The sequence below is a fragment of the Palaemon carinicauda genome, chromosome 27 (assembly GCF_036898095.1).
Source record: "Palaemon carinicauda isolate YSFRI2023 chromosome 27, ASM3689809v2, whole genome shotgun sequence".
NCBI classification, from domain to species: Eukaryota; Metazoa; Arthropoda; class Malacostraca; order Decapoda; family Palaemonidae; genus Palaemon; species Palaemon carinicauda.
In genome coordinates, this window is record NC_090751.1 from 59,932,852 (window position 1) to 59,948,696 (window position 15,845).

The following is a 15,845-nucleotide window of genomic DNA, read 5'->3' on the forward strand; positions in this document are numbered from 1 at the left end:
TGTTTGTACCCATGGAAATTTTACTTAACTTTGTTTCGTAACTGACATACAAACCACGCTATTTAATAGGGGTATTACTTTCGGCGTAGCTGAAATGACGAGCCATTAGAATTTTAACGAGGGTTTACTACCCCATCGCTAGTTAGCGGGGGTAGGGCTAAGCTACCCCCTCTCACACACCTGTGCTTGAGCTCTCTTTGCTCTTGGCTCGGATGGTAGACGGACGTGTCCTCTCTCATCCTCGTCTTGCTCTTGGCAGCCATTAATGCTTTTTTGCTTTTTCTTTGACAGGTTTGAGTGTGAAGTTGGTCTCTGCAATTATGAGCACCTGTCCTGGATTACCCGACCGACCCTGCGGAACATTCATGTCGGCGGTCGAGACAGACCCTCACACCCTTTGCCCTTACTGTAGAGGCCAACGGTGTGATAGTGGTAATAAGTGTGGTGAGTGTAGGGAGTGGTCTACCTCCCAGTGGGAGAGGTTTTCTCGGCGACGTAAGAAGAAGTCCAGGCGGGATATTTCTCCTTCGAAGTTTTCTTTGAAAGGAGAAAATCCCAAGGACTCTTCTTCCGTTGCCCAAACTTCCTCCGAAGCTCTCGCTCGATCGGTCCCTTTCGAGACACCATTGAGTGGTAGCGTAGACTGTGGTTCTGTTTTCCAAACTCGGGGTTCGAGAGATGGCGTTGCCTCCCCTAGCGAGGCAGCTCCACCTCTCCCCCCGGGGGAGGATATATCATTAACTAATTTGTTTCAACTTTGGTCTTCCTTGGGGCTTGAGGGTTCGCCCTCCAAGGAAGCTCTACTTGACATCATCCAATTGGGTGCCGCTGTCAAGCAATCGCCGACTTTGGCAGAGGTTGATCTTCTGGCTATTGTCGACGTTGTGGCGTCAGAGGTATCCAATGCTGTATCTCCTAATACCTTTGCCTCTTCACATCCCGCAGTAGCTGAAGGCTTAGTTTCTCCCATTCCTGCTCAACCTACGAGGGAGAAACTAAGTCCAACAGTCTCTCCTGCCGGTGATGCTCCCCCTCGGAGCAGTTCACTTACAGAGACTCCTCTTCGGAGGACTGCAGAAGGTCAGCTTGCTGATCCTACGGTCCCCAGAGGGCGCATCCGTCGCAAGGCTCGCCTTCCTCTTCCCCGGAGGGGCCTTCCTTCACCTTATAAAGCGGTGAGGAGGCGCCTCTTCGGTTCATCATCGTCATTGCAGTCCGCCGCAGAGGAGCCTCGTCAGCGTTCACCGACTGTTCCTGCTATGGTACTGGACCTCTCAGCGGATCGTTCGCGATCCCCTTCGGTGGAAGGTCGTCCTTTCAAAGGGCACGCCGACCTTCCACCCGACAGACCTGCTGACCTGACGTCACCGTTCCTGGCAGCTGATGCGCTTTACGCGCCAACAAATCCTGACTATCATGCTAGTCAGGCACCGATCCCTATTACGGGGCAACAAGGGCGTACGTGCCATTGCGCGCATACGTCCCTTACGCGCCATGATGGTCATGCGCGCCAACGGTCTCCTGTGCGCAAGGCTTTGTCTGAGGTAGCGCACCAGCGCTCACCTGCGCGCCATCAACCTCCTGCGTGCCAGCAACCCCCTGCACGTCAGCGCTCTCCTACACATCAGCGCTCCCTGTCGGACGAGGATTTCCTGTCCTCAAGGGAATCATGTGAGGTGAGACGTTCCTCCATCGCACCAATGAGGGAAACCCCACCTCGCGTTGAAAAGTCTTCCCGGATAGGGGCGGAGAAGAACTTGCCTCCGTCTTTGTTAGAGTCATGCATCCTTTCCAAGAAGGAGTCGAAGGACTCGAAGACAGTGCCAAAATCCTCGACGAGACCGAGGACGGAGCCAGCTAGTCACTCGGAGAACGTCCGCGATTTTCCCCAAGAAGAGCCTTTGGGGACAGAAGACTTCGCTGCAAGTCCGACATCCGGAGGAGAACTACAAGAGTCAGAACATGCATTTTGGCAGGTTCTGACTTTTATGAGGACTCTCAATGGGTTTGCCGACCCAGAGATTCCCCCTCGAGAGGGCAAAGACACGGTCTTGGACCGAGTATTTGGAACTCAAAAACCTTCTAAGGCCAGTGCAGCTCTGCCCTAGTCTCAGGGGGTTAAGAGTACCAGGGACAAGATTGCGGTCCAGCTCTCTGAGTTATACTCCTCCAACCGCTCCAGTGCTGGCAACAAGCTTCTCCCACCTCCTCGCGTACAGCAGAGGAGGTACTTCTAGATCTTGAAGGAGCCTTGTTTAGCTCTTCCTCTTCACCATTCTTTGGAAGAGCTTACCAGGGGAGTCCCTCTTGAGAGACTCTCCAACCGGCAGGTCTCATTCTCGGCAACTGAGATCCTTAACCAGGAAAAGGTTGCGAAGTGTGCTATGCAAGCCACTTCGTGGCTGGATATCTGGTTAGGGACCTTAGGTATCCTGATACGCTCTGAGGATTTCTCCAAAGAACATACCAGGAAAGCTATGGAGACGTTCCTCCTCTCAGGCACTCGCACGATCGAGTTTCTGGCCCATCAAGTCTCGAACTTGTGGGCGAACACCATCCTAAAACGTCGGGATGCGGTGGCTGAGAGGTTCCATCAGAAGGTCCCTAACACAGAGATAAACAGGCTCAGGCATTCTTCCTTGGAATGAACGAATCTGTTTGAGCCTAAAGACGTGGAACTTGCTGCTGAGAGGTGGGGGAAGTCCCACCAAGACTCCCTCCTGCATAGGGCTTTGACATCAAAGCCCTATAAGCCTCCAGCACCCCAGCAGTCCCATCCTACCAAGACCATGAAACCAACAACGGCAGCGAAGACAGTGGTGTCTAAGCCCTTTCCTGTCAAGGACAGGAAAGGAAAAAGTCCTCCAGGGGAGGTAAAAATCCTAGAGGGAGCAGCCGAGGCCGCAAACGCTAGGATTGGCAGTCCCCCTGCATGTCCACCAGCAGGGGAATGCCTACAAAGTTGCGCAGACAGGTGGCAGCAACTCGGGGCTGATTCCTGGACGATTTCCGTAATCAGTCAGGGATATCGCGTCCCGTTCACAACATCTCTACCTCCCCTGACGACGAATCCAGTGTCATTGAGCTCCCTTGCCATGGGATCAGCAAGGGGGCAAGCCCTTCGGGCAGAAGTCCAGACCCTGTTGAAGAAGGGCGCTCTCCAAGAGGTCTTCGACAGGTCTCCAGGCTTCTTCAGTCGACTCTTTCTTGTAAAGAAGGCGTCTGGAGGCTGGAGACCAGTCATCGACCTCTCGGCTCTGAACAAGTTTGTCAAACAAACTCCGTTCAGCACGGAGACCGCAGACACAGTCAAACTAGCAGTGAGACCGCAAGACTTCATGTGTACACTGGATCTGAAGGACGCGTACTTCCAGATCCCAGTCCATCCGTCTTCAAGGAAGGACTTAAGATTCAGCCTAGACAACAAGGAGTACTAGTTCAAGGTGCTGTGTTTCGGTCTCTCCACAGCACCACAGGTTTTCACCAGAGTGTTCACCCTAATATCTTCGTGGGCACACAGGATCGGCATCCGTCTCCTCCGTTATCTGGACGACTGGCTGATCCTAGCAGACTCGGTGTCATCCTTTCTTCAACACCGAGACAAACTTCTGGGACTTTGTCAGGATCAGGGGATCATGGTAAATCTTGAGAAGTCCTCTCTGCTTCCCACTCAAAGACTGGTATACCTAGGCATGATTATAGACACCAATCTCCACAAAGCCTTCCCATCAGATGACAGGATAGCAAGGCTGAGGAAGGTCGCAAGCCCTTTTCTCAGACGAGAAGAACTTCCAGCCCAATGGTGGTTACGTCTCCTCGGTCACCTCTCATCTTTGGCTCGTCTAGTTCCCAACGGTCGCCTCAGGATGAGATCCCTCCAGTGGCGACTCAAGTCCCGGTGGAATCAAGCTACGATTCTCCGGATGTCATGATCCCTGCGTCATGGGACCTGCTTAACGGATGGACCTCCAGTGGTGGGTGACAGACGAGAACCTACGAAGAGGAATGGATCTTCTCGTCCTCCCCCCAGATTTGATGCTGTTTTCGGACGCCTCAAAGAAAGGGTGGTGAGCCCAGGTACTGCACCACACGACCTCAGGCCTGTGGTCAGAATCAGAAAAGTGCCTCTATATAAATCTTCTAGAGATGAACCCCATCTTCCTGGCCCTTCAACAGTTCCAACAATACCTGGCGGGTCACTCTGTGGTGATGATGAGCGACAACACCACAGTAGTAGCTTACATAAACAAACAAGGAGGTACCTTTTTGAAGCAGCTATCCCATCTTGCAGTAGAGATACTAAGATGGACCAAAGTCCACTCAATTCCACTATCAGCACGTTTTGTTCCGGGCAAGAGGAATGTGCTCGCCGACAATCTGAGCAGAGCGTCTCAGATAGTGAATACCAAGTGGTCTTTGGATCATCTAGTACCCAACAAAGTCCTGACTTTGTGGGGTTCCCCAAATGTGGATCTGTTCCAACAGCTCTGAACTTCAATCTTCTGCTGTATTGCACCCCAGTCCCGGATCCCAAGGCGCTCTGGCAAGATGCTTTCCAACAACAGTGGGACAACATCGACGTTTACGCCTTTCCCCCGTTCTGTCTGATGAGGAGGGTGCTCAACAAGACCAGAATATCGGTCAATCTTTCAATGACCCTCATAGCTCTGCTATGGCATCACGCGGAATGGTTTCCGGACCTTCCGCAACTCCTAACGGAACTACCGAGAGAACTCCCTCCACGACACGATCTACTCAGACAACCACATGCCAACATCTTCCACAAAGGCGTAGTTTCGCTACGACTTCACGCCTGGAGACTATCCAGCATCTCCTCGCTAAGAGAGGATTTTTGCAACAAGCTGCGATCAGGATGTCTGGACATCTGCGAAAGTCATCCGCAGCGGTCTACCAGGCAAAGTGGAAAGTCTTCTGTGGTTGGTGTCATGGAAGGGGTATCTCTCCACTCGATGCCACTATTCCAACAATAGCGGGGTTCCTCGTGTATTTGCGGGAAGAAATGCGCCTTTCAGTCTCGGCGTTGAAAGGCTATCGCTCAGCCTTAAGTCTTGCCTTCAGGCTCAAAAGAATGGACATTTCTTCTTCACTGGAACTTTCCCCACTCATACGAAGTTATGAACTTACCTGCCCTCAGTCGGAAGTGAGACCTCCTCCATGGAACGTGGTTCGAGTTCTCAGGTCTCTTAAGAGACCTCCCTATGAACCATTACGCCAGGCTTCAGACCGCCACCTAACTTGGAAGAGGGTGTTCCTACTAGCTTTGGCTTCGGCCAAGCGTGTTAGTGAACTTCATGGTCTCTCGTATGACATCGCCCATTCAAGGGGATGGGGGGAGGTAACGTTCAGATTCGTCCCTGAGTTTATTGCTAAGACTCAGAATCCGGGAGTATCGGATCCTCGGTTCGACTCCTTCCAGATTTCGAGTCTTCGTTCTGTAACAGATGACCCAGACCATCTCCTACTATGACCAGTAAGGAGTTTGAGGCTATGTCTCAAAAGAACGGCTGCAGTCCGTCCTCAGGTGCCAGCGTTATTTGTTAGCACAGGGAGGACTAAGAGGAGGGTCACCAAGAACACCATCTCGGCATGGATTCGCAGGGTGATTCATCTGTCCCTGAATCCAGAACCTCCTCCATCACGTCGCCCTAGAGCACATGATGTCAGGGGTGTAGCTACGTCTCTGGCCTTCAAAAAGAATTTCTCAGTGACACAGGTTCTTCAAGCTGGGGTGTGGAAGCATCAGACGACCTTCATAGCACCCTACCTGCAAGACGTGACCCACAGGAGGCTCGGTACGTTCTCTATCGGTCTTGTGGTGGCTGCACAACAGCTGGTTTGAAACCTCACGCTCCTTATTGGACAAGTAGCAGAAGGTTGAGGGCATTGTTACCCGGTTTTAGTCTGCATGAATGAAAAGGTTTGTCTGGCCCTTATTCTTTTCTTCATCTTCCCCTCTCTTGGGGAAAGCAGCATGCTGGGTTCTCTGCATAGCTGACCTCAAACCACTGCAGGTAAACCAGGTTTCCTTGTGTTCCTAGTATTAAGCTAATACTGTCACGTCCCCATACCCTGATGAGGTGGTATTGGGAGAGTCCTAGCCTAAAGTTTCCATCTAAAGAACTTCAGGTCAACTTCCTAGGACGAGTCACACTTCATTATACCTTCACACACAGCTTGTGTAGGCCGCAGTCCTTGAGTAGCAAGGTTCTAGCGAGGTGCAGGGACTCCTTATTTTTGAGTATCTCAAACAACGAGCCCCCGGGCAAAGCCCCTATTAAATAGCGTGGTTTGTATGTCAGTTACGGAACAAATGACAAATTCGTAGATAATTTGTATTTTTCCTAACTATACAAACCTTAGCTATTCAATCAAACTTGCCCGCCAGCCCTATCCCCCTTGAAGTCCTACCTCCAAGCAAAGTGAGCTCAAGCACAGGTGTGTGAGGAGGAGGGGGTGTAGCAAGCTACCCTCCCCTACCCCCCCTAACTAGCGATGGGGTAGTAAACCCTCGTTAAAATTCTAATGGCTTGTCATTTCAGCTACGCCGAAAGTAATACCCCTATTAAATAGCTAAGGTTTGTATAGATAGGAAAAATACAAATTATCTACGATTTTGTCACATTTTTATCCATATTCAAGTGTTTTTATATATTTATTTTAACATTAATATCTAAAGGTTTAATATAAAATAAAGTGCTTATTTATAGTGAATTACTTATATGTGTTTAGCGTTATACGTAGCTTTTTCTTTTCTCAGTCTCTACTTTCTTACTTTGATTACAAACAAAACCATTGTCAAAGTCTCCACAAAATCAAGATCTTTAAAGTTCTTATCTTTATATGTTTACTCTATTCCCACCAAATCTACGAATACACAAAACTCAATGATTTGTTGTAATGTGATCCATAAAGCTTTATTAATTAAAGATGCAGTTTTGAATATACTGTATAGTAAAGGAATCACTGATATACATGACTACATCAATCCTGATAAGAATATTTTTCTCAATGCCTAAATTAATACAGATCAAAATGATTTCATTCTTAATCACACACATAATTCTTGCAAGAACAGTAACACTCAATAAATAAGATGAACAAGAGAATTTTTGTGAAAAATATTTTCATATAATTTTCATAGAAGAATTTATTAAACAATGTCTTGCTGGGAAAATTAAGTTATGATTTATTTTGTTACATGACCAGAGTACTTATACTGTAAAATATTTTGCAATAGAACAGTGGGCAAAGAGAGCCAATCATAAAACTACGAACATTATACTATCCTGAAGCTAAGTCCATGGTAATGTACTAACACTTTCCATATATATACTGGAAAGTTTTTGAGAAAGGCTGAGACTGGGTTAGAGAGTGGCAAAAAACAAAGGAGTTCATTATCATAGATTTTTGTTGTTACACACTACAAGAATATGGATGCACTGTATTTTGTAAAGAAAAGTATGGCAGCAAATCCCATCCCATGGAAATTTGGACCCATTGGTATAAATGATAAGGTGTAAGTGTTTGTGTTCTATGCAGCTTTTGATGTTCAGGACTATAAGCCTTTTACATCTCCTTCATTCTCATTGACATCTTACCACCTACCAACACAATTTCTTAAATATTTATCTCTCCTTCAGAAATAAAGCCTACAGATGAGGTCTGTGATAATCTAGAATGTGACTCAAAAGTCTTATTATAATCTACAGTATATTAAGAGAAAAAGGCTAAGCTCATACCAGTTCTATGAATAGCCCAATGGGTACAGGTTTTGGTCTCTTCTCTCAGATATTCATGTGAATGGATTCTAAAAGTTGGCTACTCTAACTGGGAAAAACTGCAGAGTAAAGTAGGTCTTATAGTGTAGTTCCATCATGTGGTGTTATGACGTGTTCTAACCAACTTATGCAACAAAATCATAAAAAATGTATTCTTTATAAAACAGAAAGCTTTCTAACATGGTTAATTCATGCTAAAAGTTTAGTTAAAGGGATACATATAATAAATTCATGCTATCAAAGTATGATGTTTGTACTGTATTAGATCACAGTTCCCTGTATTTCATTTGAATAGGTAGTTGTACTGAGTTAGTGCTGCTTGTTCACCTACTATTCTATTACTTTTTATATTTTTATATATGTACTATATTCAAAATTCTAATAACAATAACATTATATTCCCACAAAAATCTCTCCAGCAGTAAAAAAAAAAAAACTGCTAAAACACAAAATTACTGGAAACAAGAATATAAGGGAGGAATAAAATTCCGAAAATAACAAACTTTTACGGTTTGAATGTCCTACAACCACTGGTTAAGAGTTGACTAATATAGATACCTTTATAGCTAGAAAACACATAAGTCATGTATCTCTTGAGTGAGGCCCAATACCAGTAGGCATCATTCCTCTCCCGAGCATCTCTGTAAGCTCCCCATTCTAAATGTGATGCAGCATACACAGGTTTTGGAGGGCCGTCTGCATCTGAAGGCTGTAAATGTGTATATAAAGCATCAAGTTCATGAAAAAAAGGACTTGGTAAAGGGTTTCAACAGATATTTGCTTTAAAGGATAATGTAAATACTATCAACCAGAGAGATGGATTGATAAAAATAAAAAATAAAATTATACAAGGCTATATAATAGTGATATAAGAAATAACTTTGCCAACACAAACAATAAAATACCTGAGCCAGTGCCAAAAATAACAGTGAGAGAATTAAGAAAAAATTAAAAGGCATGAAAAGAGGCAAAACAGTAGATGGCGGCCTAACATTTGAATTAATAATAGATGGAGGAGATTTAATAGTAGTAAAGATTCCTGAACTTTACACAAAATGTCTGCAAGAGTGCTCTATACATACAGCTTGGAAAAACTTTATCATTACACTAATTCATATAAAATAAGACACAAGACCTGAAAATTACCACCCAATAAGTTTAATCTCCATATATAAAATATTTACAAAAATCATATTAGGTTGAATACAAATAATTTAATCAACCTAGAGATCAGGCAGGGTATTCAACAAATTACCATATCCATGTAATTAACCAGCTAATGGAAAAATCAACACAGTATGACAAACCACTATGTAAGGCATTAATACCCTGAGAAAACTTCAGTAGTGATGAAAGCTATACCGCTGTATCGCCTCTGTTATAACCTAAACGCCCACTAGCACAAAGCACTTCAAAGACAAATAAGAGATGAATCTTATGTTAAAACACTTGAAGATATCTATACAGGTAGGATGGCAATCCTAAAACTACACGAAGATAGTGAGAAAATTCCAATAAAAAAAAGGAGTTAGACAGGGAGACCCCATCTCTCCTACATTATTCACAGCAGGCCTAGAAGTTTTTAGGAATTTAGATTGGGAAAATGTGAGAATTAATATTAATGGGGAATACCTTAAGAACATAAGATCTGCAGATGACATACTTATATTTAGTGAATCATGGGAGGAATTGCAAAAGATGATAGAAGGTTTTTTTAATACATAAAGCAAAAATGTAAGACTAAAAATGTAATATGAGTAAAACTAAAATAATGTTCTCTGAAAAGGCAAACACAAGGGTTATGGATGAACCTCATGAGATTGCTAATGAATATATGCAGTTAGAACAGACAGTAAGTGTTCATCAGGACATGCATCCAAAATTAAAAGAATTATAAACCTGGAATGGAGAGCTTTTGCTAAGCAAAAAGATATTATGTAACATAAACTAACTTTCTCTCTAAAAAAAACTATATAATCAGATGTTTCCCACCAGTATCAACTTATGCATCTGAAACTTGGAGCCTTACAACATAAGCTAGTTATAAAAGATCTAAGGAAAGGATAATGATGGGAATAACACTAAGAGAAAGAAAAGAAGCAACATGGATACGAGAAAAAACTAAAGTACAGTAGATGATATTCTAACTTGTAAAAAAAAAAAAAAGAAAAAAAAAGAAAAAAAAAATGGACATGGGCAGGACATACAATGAGAATGACAGATAATAGATGGGCAAGAAGAATAACAGGATGGGTTCCTAGAGATTGCAAACGAAGCAGGGTAAGGAAGAGAAGTCGAAGGATTGACAACCTGAAAAACATTGTGGGAATAGGCTGGCATAGAAAGACCATAAACAGATGCAAGTGGAAGGACATGTCCAAGGCCTTTGCCCTGGAGTGGACTAGCAACCTGATGTTCATGTCTTTAGTGTTGCTTGGTTCATAAGCCTTTACTTTGTTAGACAGAATATACAATAATGTAGTATGTAGGTGCCTGCCACCTGGGCCCACGATTATGAACAAGTTCAATTCACTTTCCATGTAAGCTATAATTAAAGCAATGAAAATGGAGGGGAAGGGAGGAAGGTACTCACTATGGGATATGAATTTGTGAAATGTGGAAAATATGGCCCAGCACTTGGACTAGGAAGGCCATTCAGGGCCAATCTGCAACTAAGAGAAAATTCTGCTAATGCAATAAGAAGTAAAAGTTAAAAGAGCCTCATGAGGTGCACTGACAACCCAATCCCCCATGGAAATGAAAACTCTTTTCATGTTATAAGAGGTTTCTTTTATTACAACTACATTAATCATATAGATGTTTAAATTGACATAAAAAAGAAAGTCAGATTCTAAATATCCTAAGGTGTTTGCCTACATGGTTCATATGAGAACTTGCAGAATATAAGTGTCAGTAGCTAAGATTCTATTAGAGTAATCTTTTAGCATAGAAGAGCAAAAAATTAAAATATGAAAAGTAAGACTTCATTTTGGAATGAAAGGATATGACACTTATGGCTCTCATTACACATGCTATAAACACAAAGATTTTTAATTTAGTTGACAGAGAAGATGAGTGAAAGAATGATGGCCATTAGCTAGCTATCCATAGTAGGAAATAGTTTAATAAGTTAAGCATTAGTAAGATAAATATAAAATGTGGTTAAACCAGTTTAATCTAAAGGTAAATTTTTTCTTAATATAATCTTAATGTTAACATATTACAACAATGATTTTGTAGCGTATTAACAAAGTGAATTATTGTCTGGCACTTACTAATGACCGGGCAGAATCCTATCATGTTTGGAAGGCAAGTTTTAAGTGCATCATCGGGAACTGCAGGTGTCAGACTCAGAACAATTGGATCTTTTGTTCAAATGGCTAGGAGCCGAGTCATCAAAGCATGCCACCAGTATAAGATTGTCCAGCGCATAAAACCTTAGCTGGGGCTTACAAAGACTGTGGTAGAGACTTGATGAGTGTTACAGCACCCCAGCAATGGTGAAAGCGTTCATCAAGAACAAACTTGCAGTTTCCAAAACTCACGAATAAAGACAACAAACGCCTGTACAAGCTTTCTGATATTCTGTCTGAAATAGAATACAATAAGGAAAATCCAAAACTTAAGATGTTTGCTAGCCTACTTTGACTCTTCCTCAGGGATCAAACCTATCGTAGGTAAATTACCAATGGACTTCAGGAGAAGTGGGTGATGAGAGCTTCTACGTATGAATCCCAGAAAGATGTTGCCTTTCCTCCTTTCAAGGAATTTTCTTCCTTTTCAGAGAAATGAGTTGGATAAAGAATAACTCAGGTCTTGACCTTGAGTCGAACATTACATTATCAGGGAAAGGGGCCTTGCCACAGAGCGTACCTCAGTTCAACACCAAAGTAAATGTCCGTAAGACAGCAACAGTTGACCAACAACCCGAAAGTTTTAGCAAGCAACAGAACATAAACATTCTTCACAAAACTAATCATCTATTGACTGAATGGCATGGGTTCAGAGCAGTCTATAGAAGAATGTAAAAAACTACTGAAGGAAAATAATGTATGCTACAAGTGTTGCGAATCAACCTAAGATCTATAAGGCAAAACTGCAATACCAAAATATCTTGCAAGGAATAAAGAAGAAAACAACATGCTAAAGCACTACATATTACTGGAGGGAAATTATCAAAGGACATTCCCCAAGCAGCTCATGGTGGGGAGCCTGCAGAAATGGCTGAAACTAAGACAACAGTCAACTCTTCTTGCACAGAGATCTGCAAGGATTTAATATTATGGCAGTAAATTATGTGCAAAAATACACCTTGTGAATGTGTTCCACAAGGACAGTCCAGACAAGGTTGTGCAAATATATGCCATTATTGATGACCAAAGTAATTGGTCTCTCACCTCACCTGACTTCTTCAACCTATTCAACATATGGGACAAGCCAGAAAACTATATGCCGTCGACATGCTCTGGCAGAGTAGTTACTTCAGGCAGAAGAGGGAGAAGCTTTGTTGTAGAATCAATACAGGGTGACACAAGATTAGATCTGCCAACCTTAATAGAATGTGATTACATGCCCAAAAATCGGGATGAAATTCCTACACTTGACGGATATCGGAGACAACATTCCACCTGTCGATGATAACTGTCAAATTCTACTGTCAATTGGAAAAGATCTTTGAGAGGCACACCATGTGACTGACCAGCGCTTTGGTCCACAAAGAGCTCCATATGCTCAGCAGCTAAAACTAGGATGGGTGGTTATAGGAGAAACTTGTATCAAGAAGCAACCCATTCCACTTGTACTCAATATCAAATTAACCAACATTTTACCAAGTGGACAGCCATCAACGTTTGAACCTTATACCTACAAGTTTGATATCAAAGAAAACTACTCGGAACTCACAAAACAGAACATACATTCATCTATATTTTAGAAAACAAAGGATGACAAGTCAGCAATGTCTTATGAGGACAAAATGCTCTTAAAGCAAATGATCAATGAATTTGTGAAACGCCAGTGGTAGTAGGGTAGCACCGTTACCGTTCCGTGTACCACACTAGCCTCTGCCAAACAACAAACAGCAACCTCTTCATCATGCCATGCTATTAGATGCCAGTCTATGGAGAAACCCGATAAAACGGGAACACTTTCTCAAATTCATGAGTAAGATTTTTAACACTAATCATGCAGAGCTTACTCCATCACTCAAAGATCACGAAGAGTGCTAGTACTTACCATTATTTGGTGTCCACCATCCTGAAGAAACCTGACCAGATCAGGTGTGTGTTTGACTCCTATGCTAAATGTAATGAGGTATTGCTTAACAGTGTCTTGTTGGTAAGCCCAAACCTAATCAACAATCTTTTATGAATGCATATACGTTTCCGCAAAGAAATGGGGGCAGTAACAGCTGATATCCAGTACGTTTCACTGTTTCCTTGTAAGAGAAGACCACCGCAACTATCCGTGATTCCTGAGTCATAAAGATAACGACATTGAAAATGACCTTGTCGAATACCGCATGAGAGTTCATGTGTTCAGAAACAGTCCATCACCAGCCGTTGCTACCCTTGGACTCTGGAAAACTGCTCAGGCATCAGGAAAAGATTTCGGCAACCGGGTAACACAATTTGTGTCAAAAAACTCCTATGTAGACGATGGCCTTACATCATGCCCTACGAAAGAGGAAGCTGTCAATCTCATAAAAGATAAACAAAAAGCACTAGCCATGTATAGGAACCTGAGGCTTCACAAAATCGCCTCATATTCTGAGGAAGTCATGAAAGCCTTTCTGGCCAACAACCTAGCTTCAAACCTGAAGGACCTAGACCTAGAGGCCGACAGTAAGACTTTACAACTTAGTCTAAAATTAAGCTGGGATGTAAATACTGACAAGTATTTGTTTCTGTTGTCATCTGAAGATAACCCTATAACACAGAGAGGAATACTTTCTACAGTTTACACCATCTATGATCCGCTCGGATTCCTAGCTCCAATTTTAATACATGGCAAACTTTTACTCAGAAAGCTAGTTTCAGAAACTGTTGATTGGGACCAACACCCTCTCAGACGAGACAGCCAGAGTGGAAATCTTGGAGAGACACCCTGCAGGAACTTGAAATATTACGCATATTGCGTACTTATGTGCCTTACCTCAGTAAATCTGTCTCCAAGGAGCTTAATGTCTTCTCTGAGGCATCCAAAAAGGCCATAGCTGCTGTTGCATACAACCGAAAGTCAGTGGTACACCCAGTTTGGGTTTCGTTCTCGGGAAAGCAAAGGTTGCACTAACTGGTGGCCATACCATTCCACGTCTGGAATTATGCGCAACCGAGTTAGCTATAGAGATTGCACAGTGCATTACTGATGACCCCGATCTAAACATAGAAACAGTCAAGTACCACACAGAAAGTAAAGTTGTCTTAGGTTATATCAACAATGAAAGCACGAGACTCTACACCTACGTAGCAAACAGAGTGGAGCGCATCAGAAAATTTTCTGATTCCAGCCAATGGAACTATGTGCCAATGCATCATAATTTAGCTGATTCAGCAACTAGATCATTTCAAGCTATGAAATTCACAATAGTGAATGGCTATTTGGACCAAAACATCTTACTTTGCAACAGGAGGAAGCTTCTGAGACTAAGTTTCAGCTTGTCATTCCAGACAGAGATAAGGAATTTCACATAAATGCGGACATAAAGAAGACATGTGCTACACCTCCACACAATGTAGGTATAGACAGATTCTGACTTGAGTTTGAAAGAAAAGAAGCCCCCATAATTGTACCAGGATGTCATCATATAGCAACGCTATTAGTCAGACACTACCACAGTAAAGTAAGACATCAAGGTAGACACTTCACTGATGGAACAGTTAGATCCACTGGATTCTGGAGTGTTGGAACGAAACGCTTGATTTCATCATTCATTCAAAAGTGTGTGACATGTGGCAAGCTAAGAGGAAAGACTGAGCATCAAATCATGTCTGATTTATCAGAGGATCATCTTGAACCATCACCTCCATTTACTAATGTAGGAGTAGTTGCCTTTGGACCATGTACAATTGTTTTACGTAGGATTCGTGGTAAATATGCTAACTTCAACCGTCGGGCTATACTTTTCTCTTGCCCAGTAACTAGAGCCATTCATATTGAGCTTATAGAAGAAATGAGCTCCTCAGCTTTTATCAACGCAGTCAGATGATTTACAGCTCTAAGAGCTCAAGTGAAAATATTCCGCTCTGACCGTGGAACTAATTTTATTGGTGCAGTCGGCAAGCTCAGAATAAACTCTATTAATGTCGAGGATAGACCGTTCAGGAACTTCTTGTCTGATATTATTTGGATCTTTAATCCACCCAATTCATCGCACATGGGAGGAGCGTGGGAAAGGATGATTGGCATCACCAGGAGGATTCTAGACTCCATACTGTTAAACAATACATGAAAAAGCCCAACACATGACGTACTAAACACAGGCCTCTAGCATCTGTATCAGTAGATCCAGAAAACCCATTAATCTTAACACCAGCTATGTTGTTATATCTTCACATCAGATCAATTAGGAGACTTCAACAAAAGTGACTCATGTGTTCCAGAGTGGAAACATGTGAAAGCTTTTACAAATATCTTCTGATCTCGGAAAAAGGAGTATTTACCGTTATTACACCAACGGCAGAATTAGATCGAGCATTGCCATGACCTCGTCAAAGGAGATGTGGCCCCACTTAAGGACAAGAACTACTACTGTACCCAATGGCCTTTGGGTGTAATAATGAATCCTCTGAAGAGTTCCGATGATCATGTCCGGAATGCTGAAGTGCAAACCATCCTCAATAGCAAACCGATGGTCTACACCCGTCCAATCATGGTATATGCATCTTGTAGAGAACTGTCTATAACTCTGTATATAGTGACACTGTATACAATCTTTATTATTTGGTATGGTGATATCCGGTAGACATATAATGGTTTTCCAACATACCGAGGGTTCTACAGTACAATAGTAGTGACTTTTTGGTGGATCAAAAAACTCATACTATC

At 42.9% G+C, this 15,845-nt stretch overlaps 1 protein-coding gene across 1 annotated transcript in view; it reads right to left on the reverse strand.

The window, feature by feature from the left end:
* The window catches only part of LOC137621201 (acylglycerol kinase, mitochondrial-like), an 85,266-nt gene that overhangs the window by 32,295 nt on the left and 37,126 nt on the right, over positions 1 to 15,845 (reverse strand). The window contains exon 4 of the mRNA XM_068351609.1: positions 8,358 to 8,508. Coding sequence (XP_068207710.1) covers positions 8,358 to 8,508 — 151 coding nt within the window. The remainder of the gene's footprint in view (positions 1 to 8,357; positions 8,509 to 15,845) is intronic.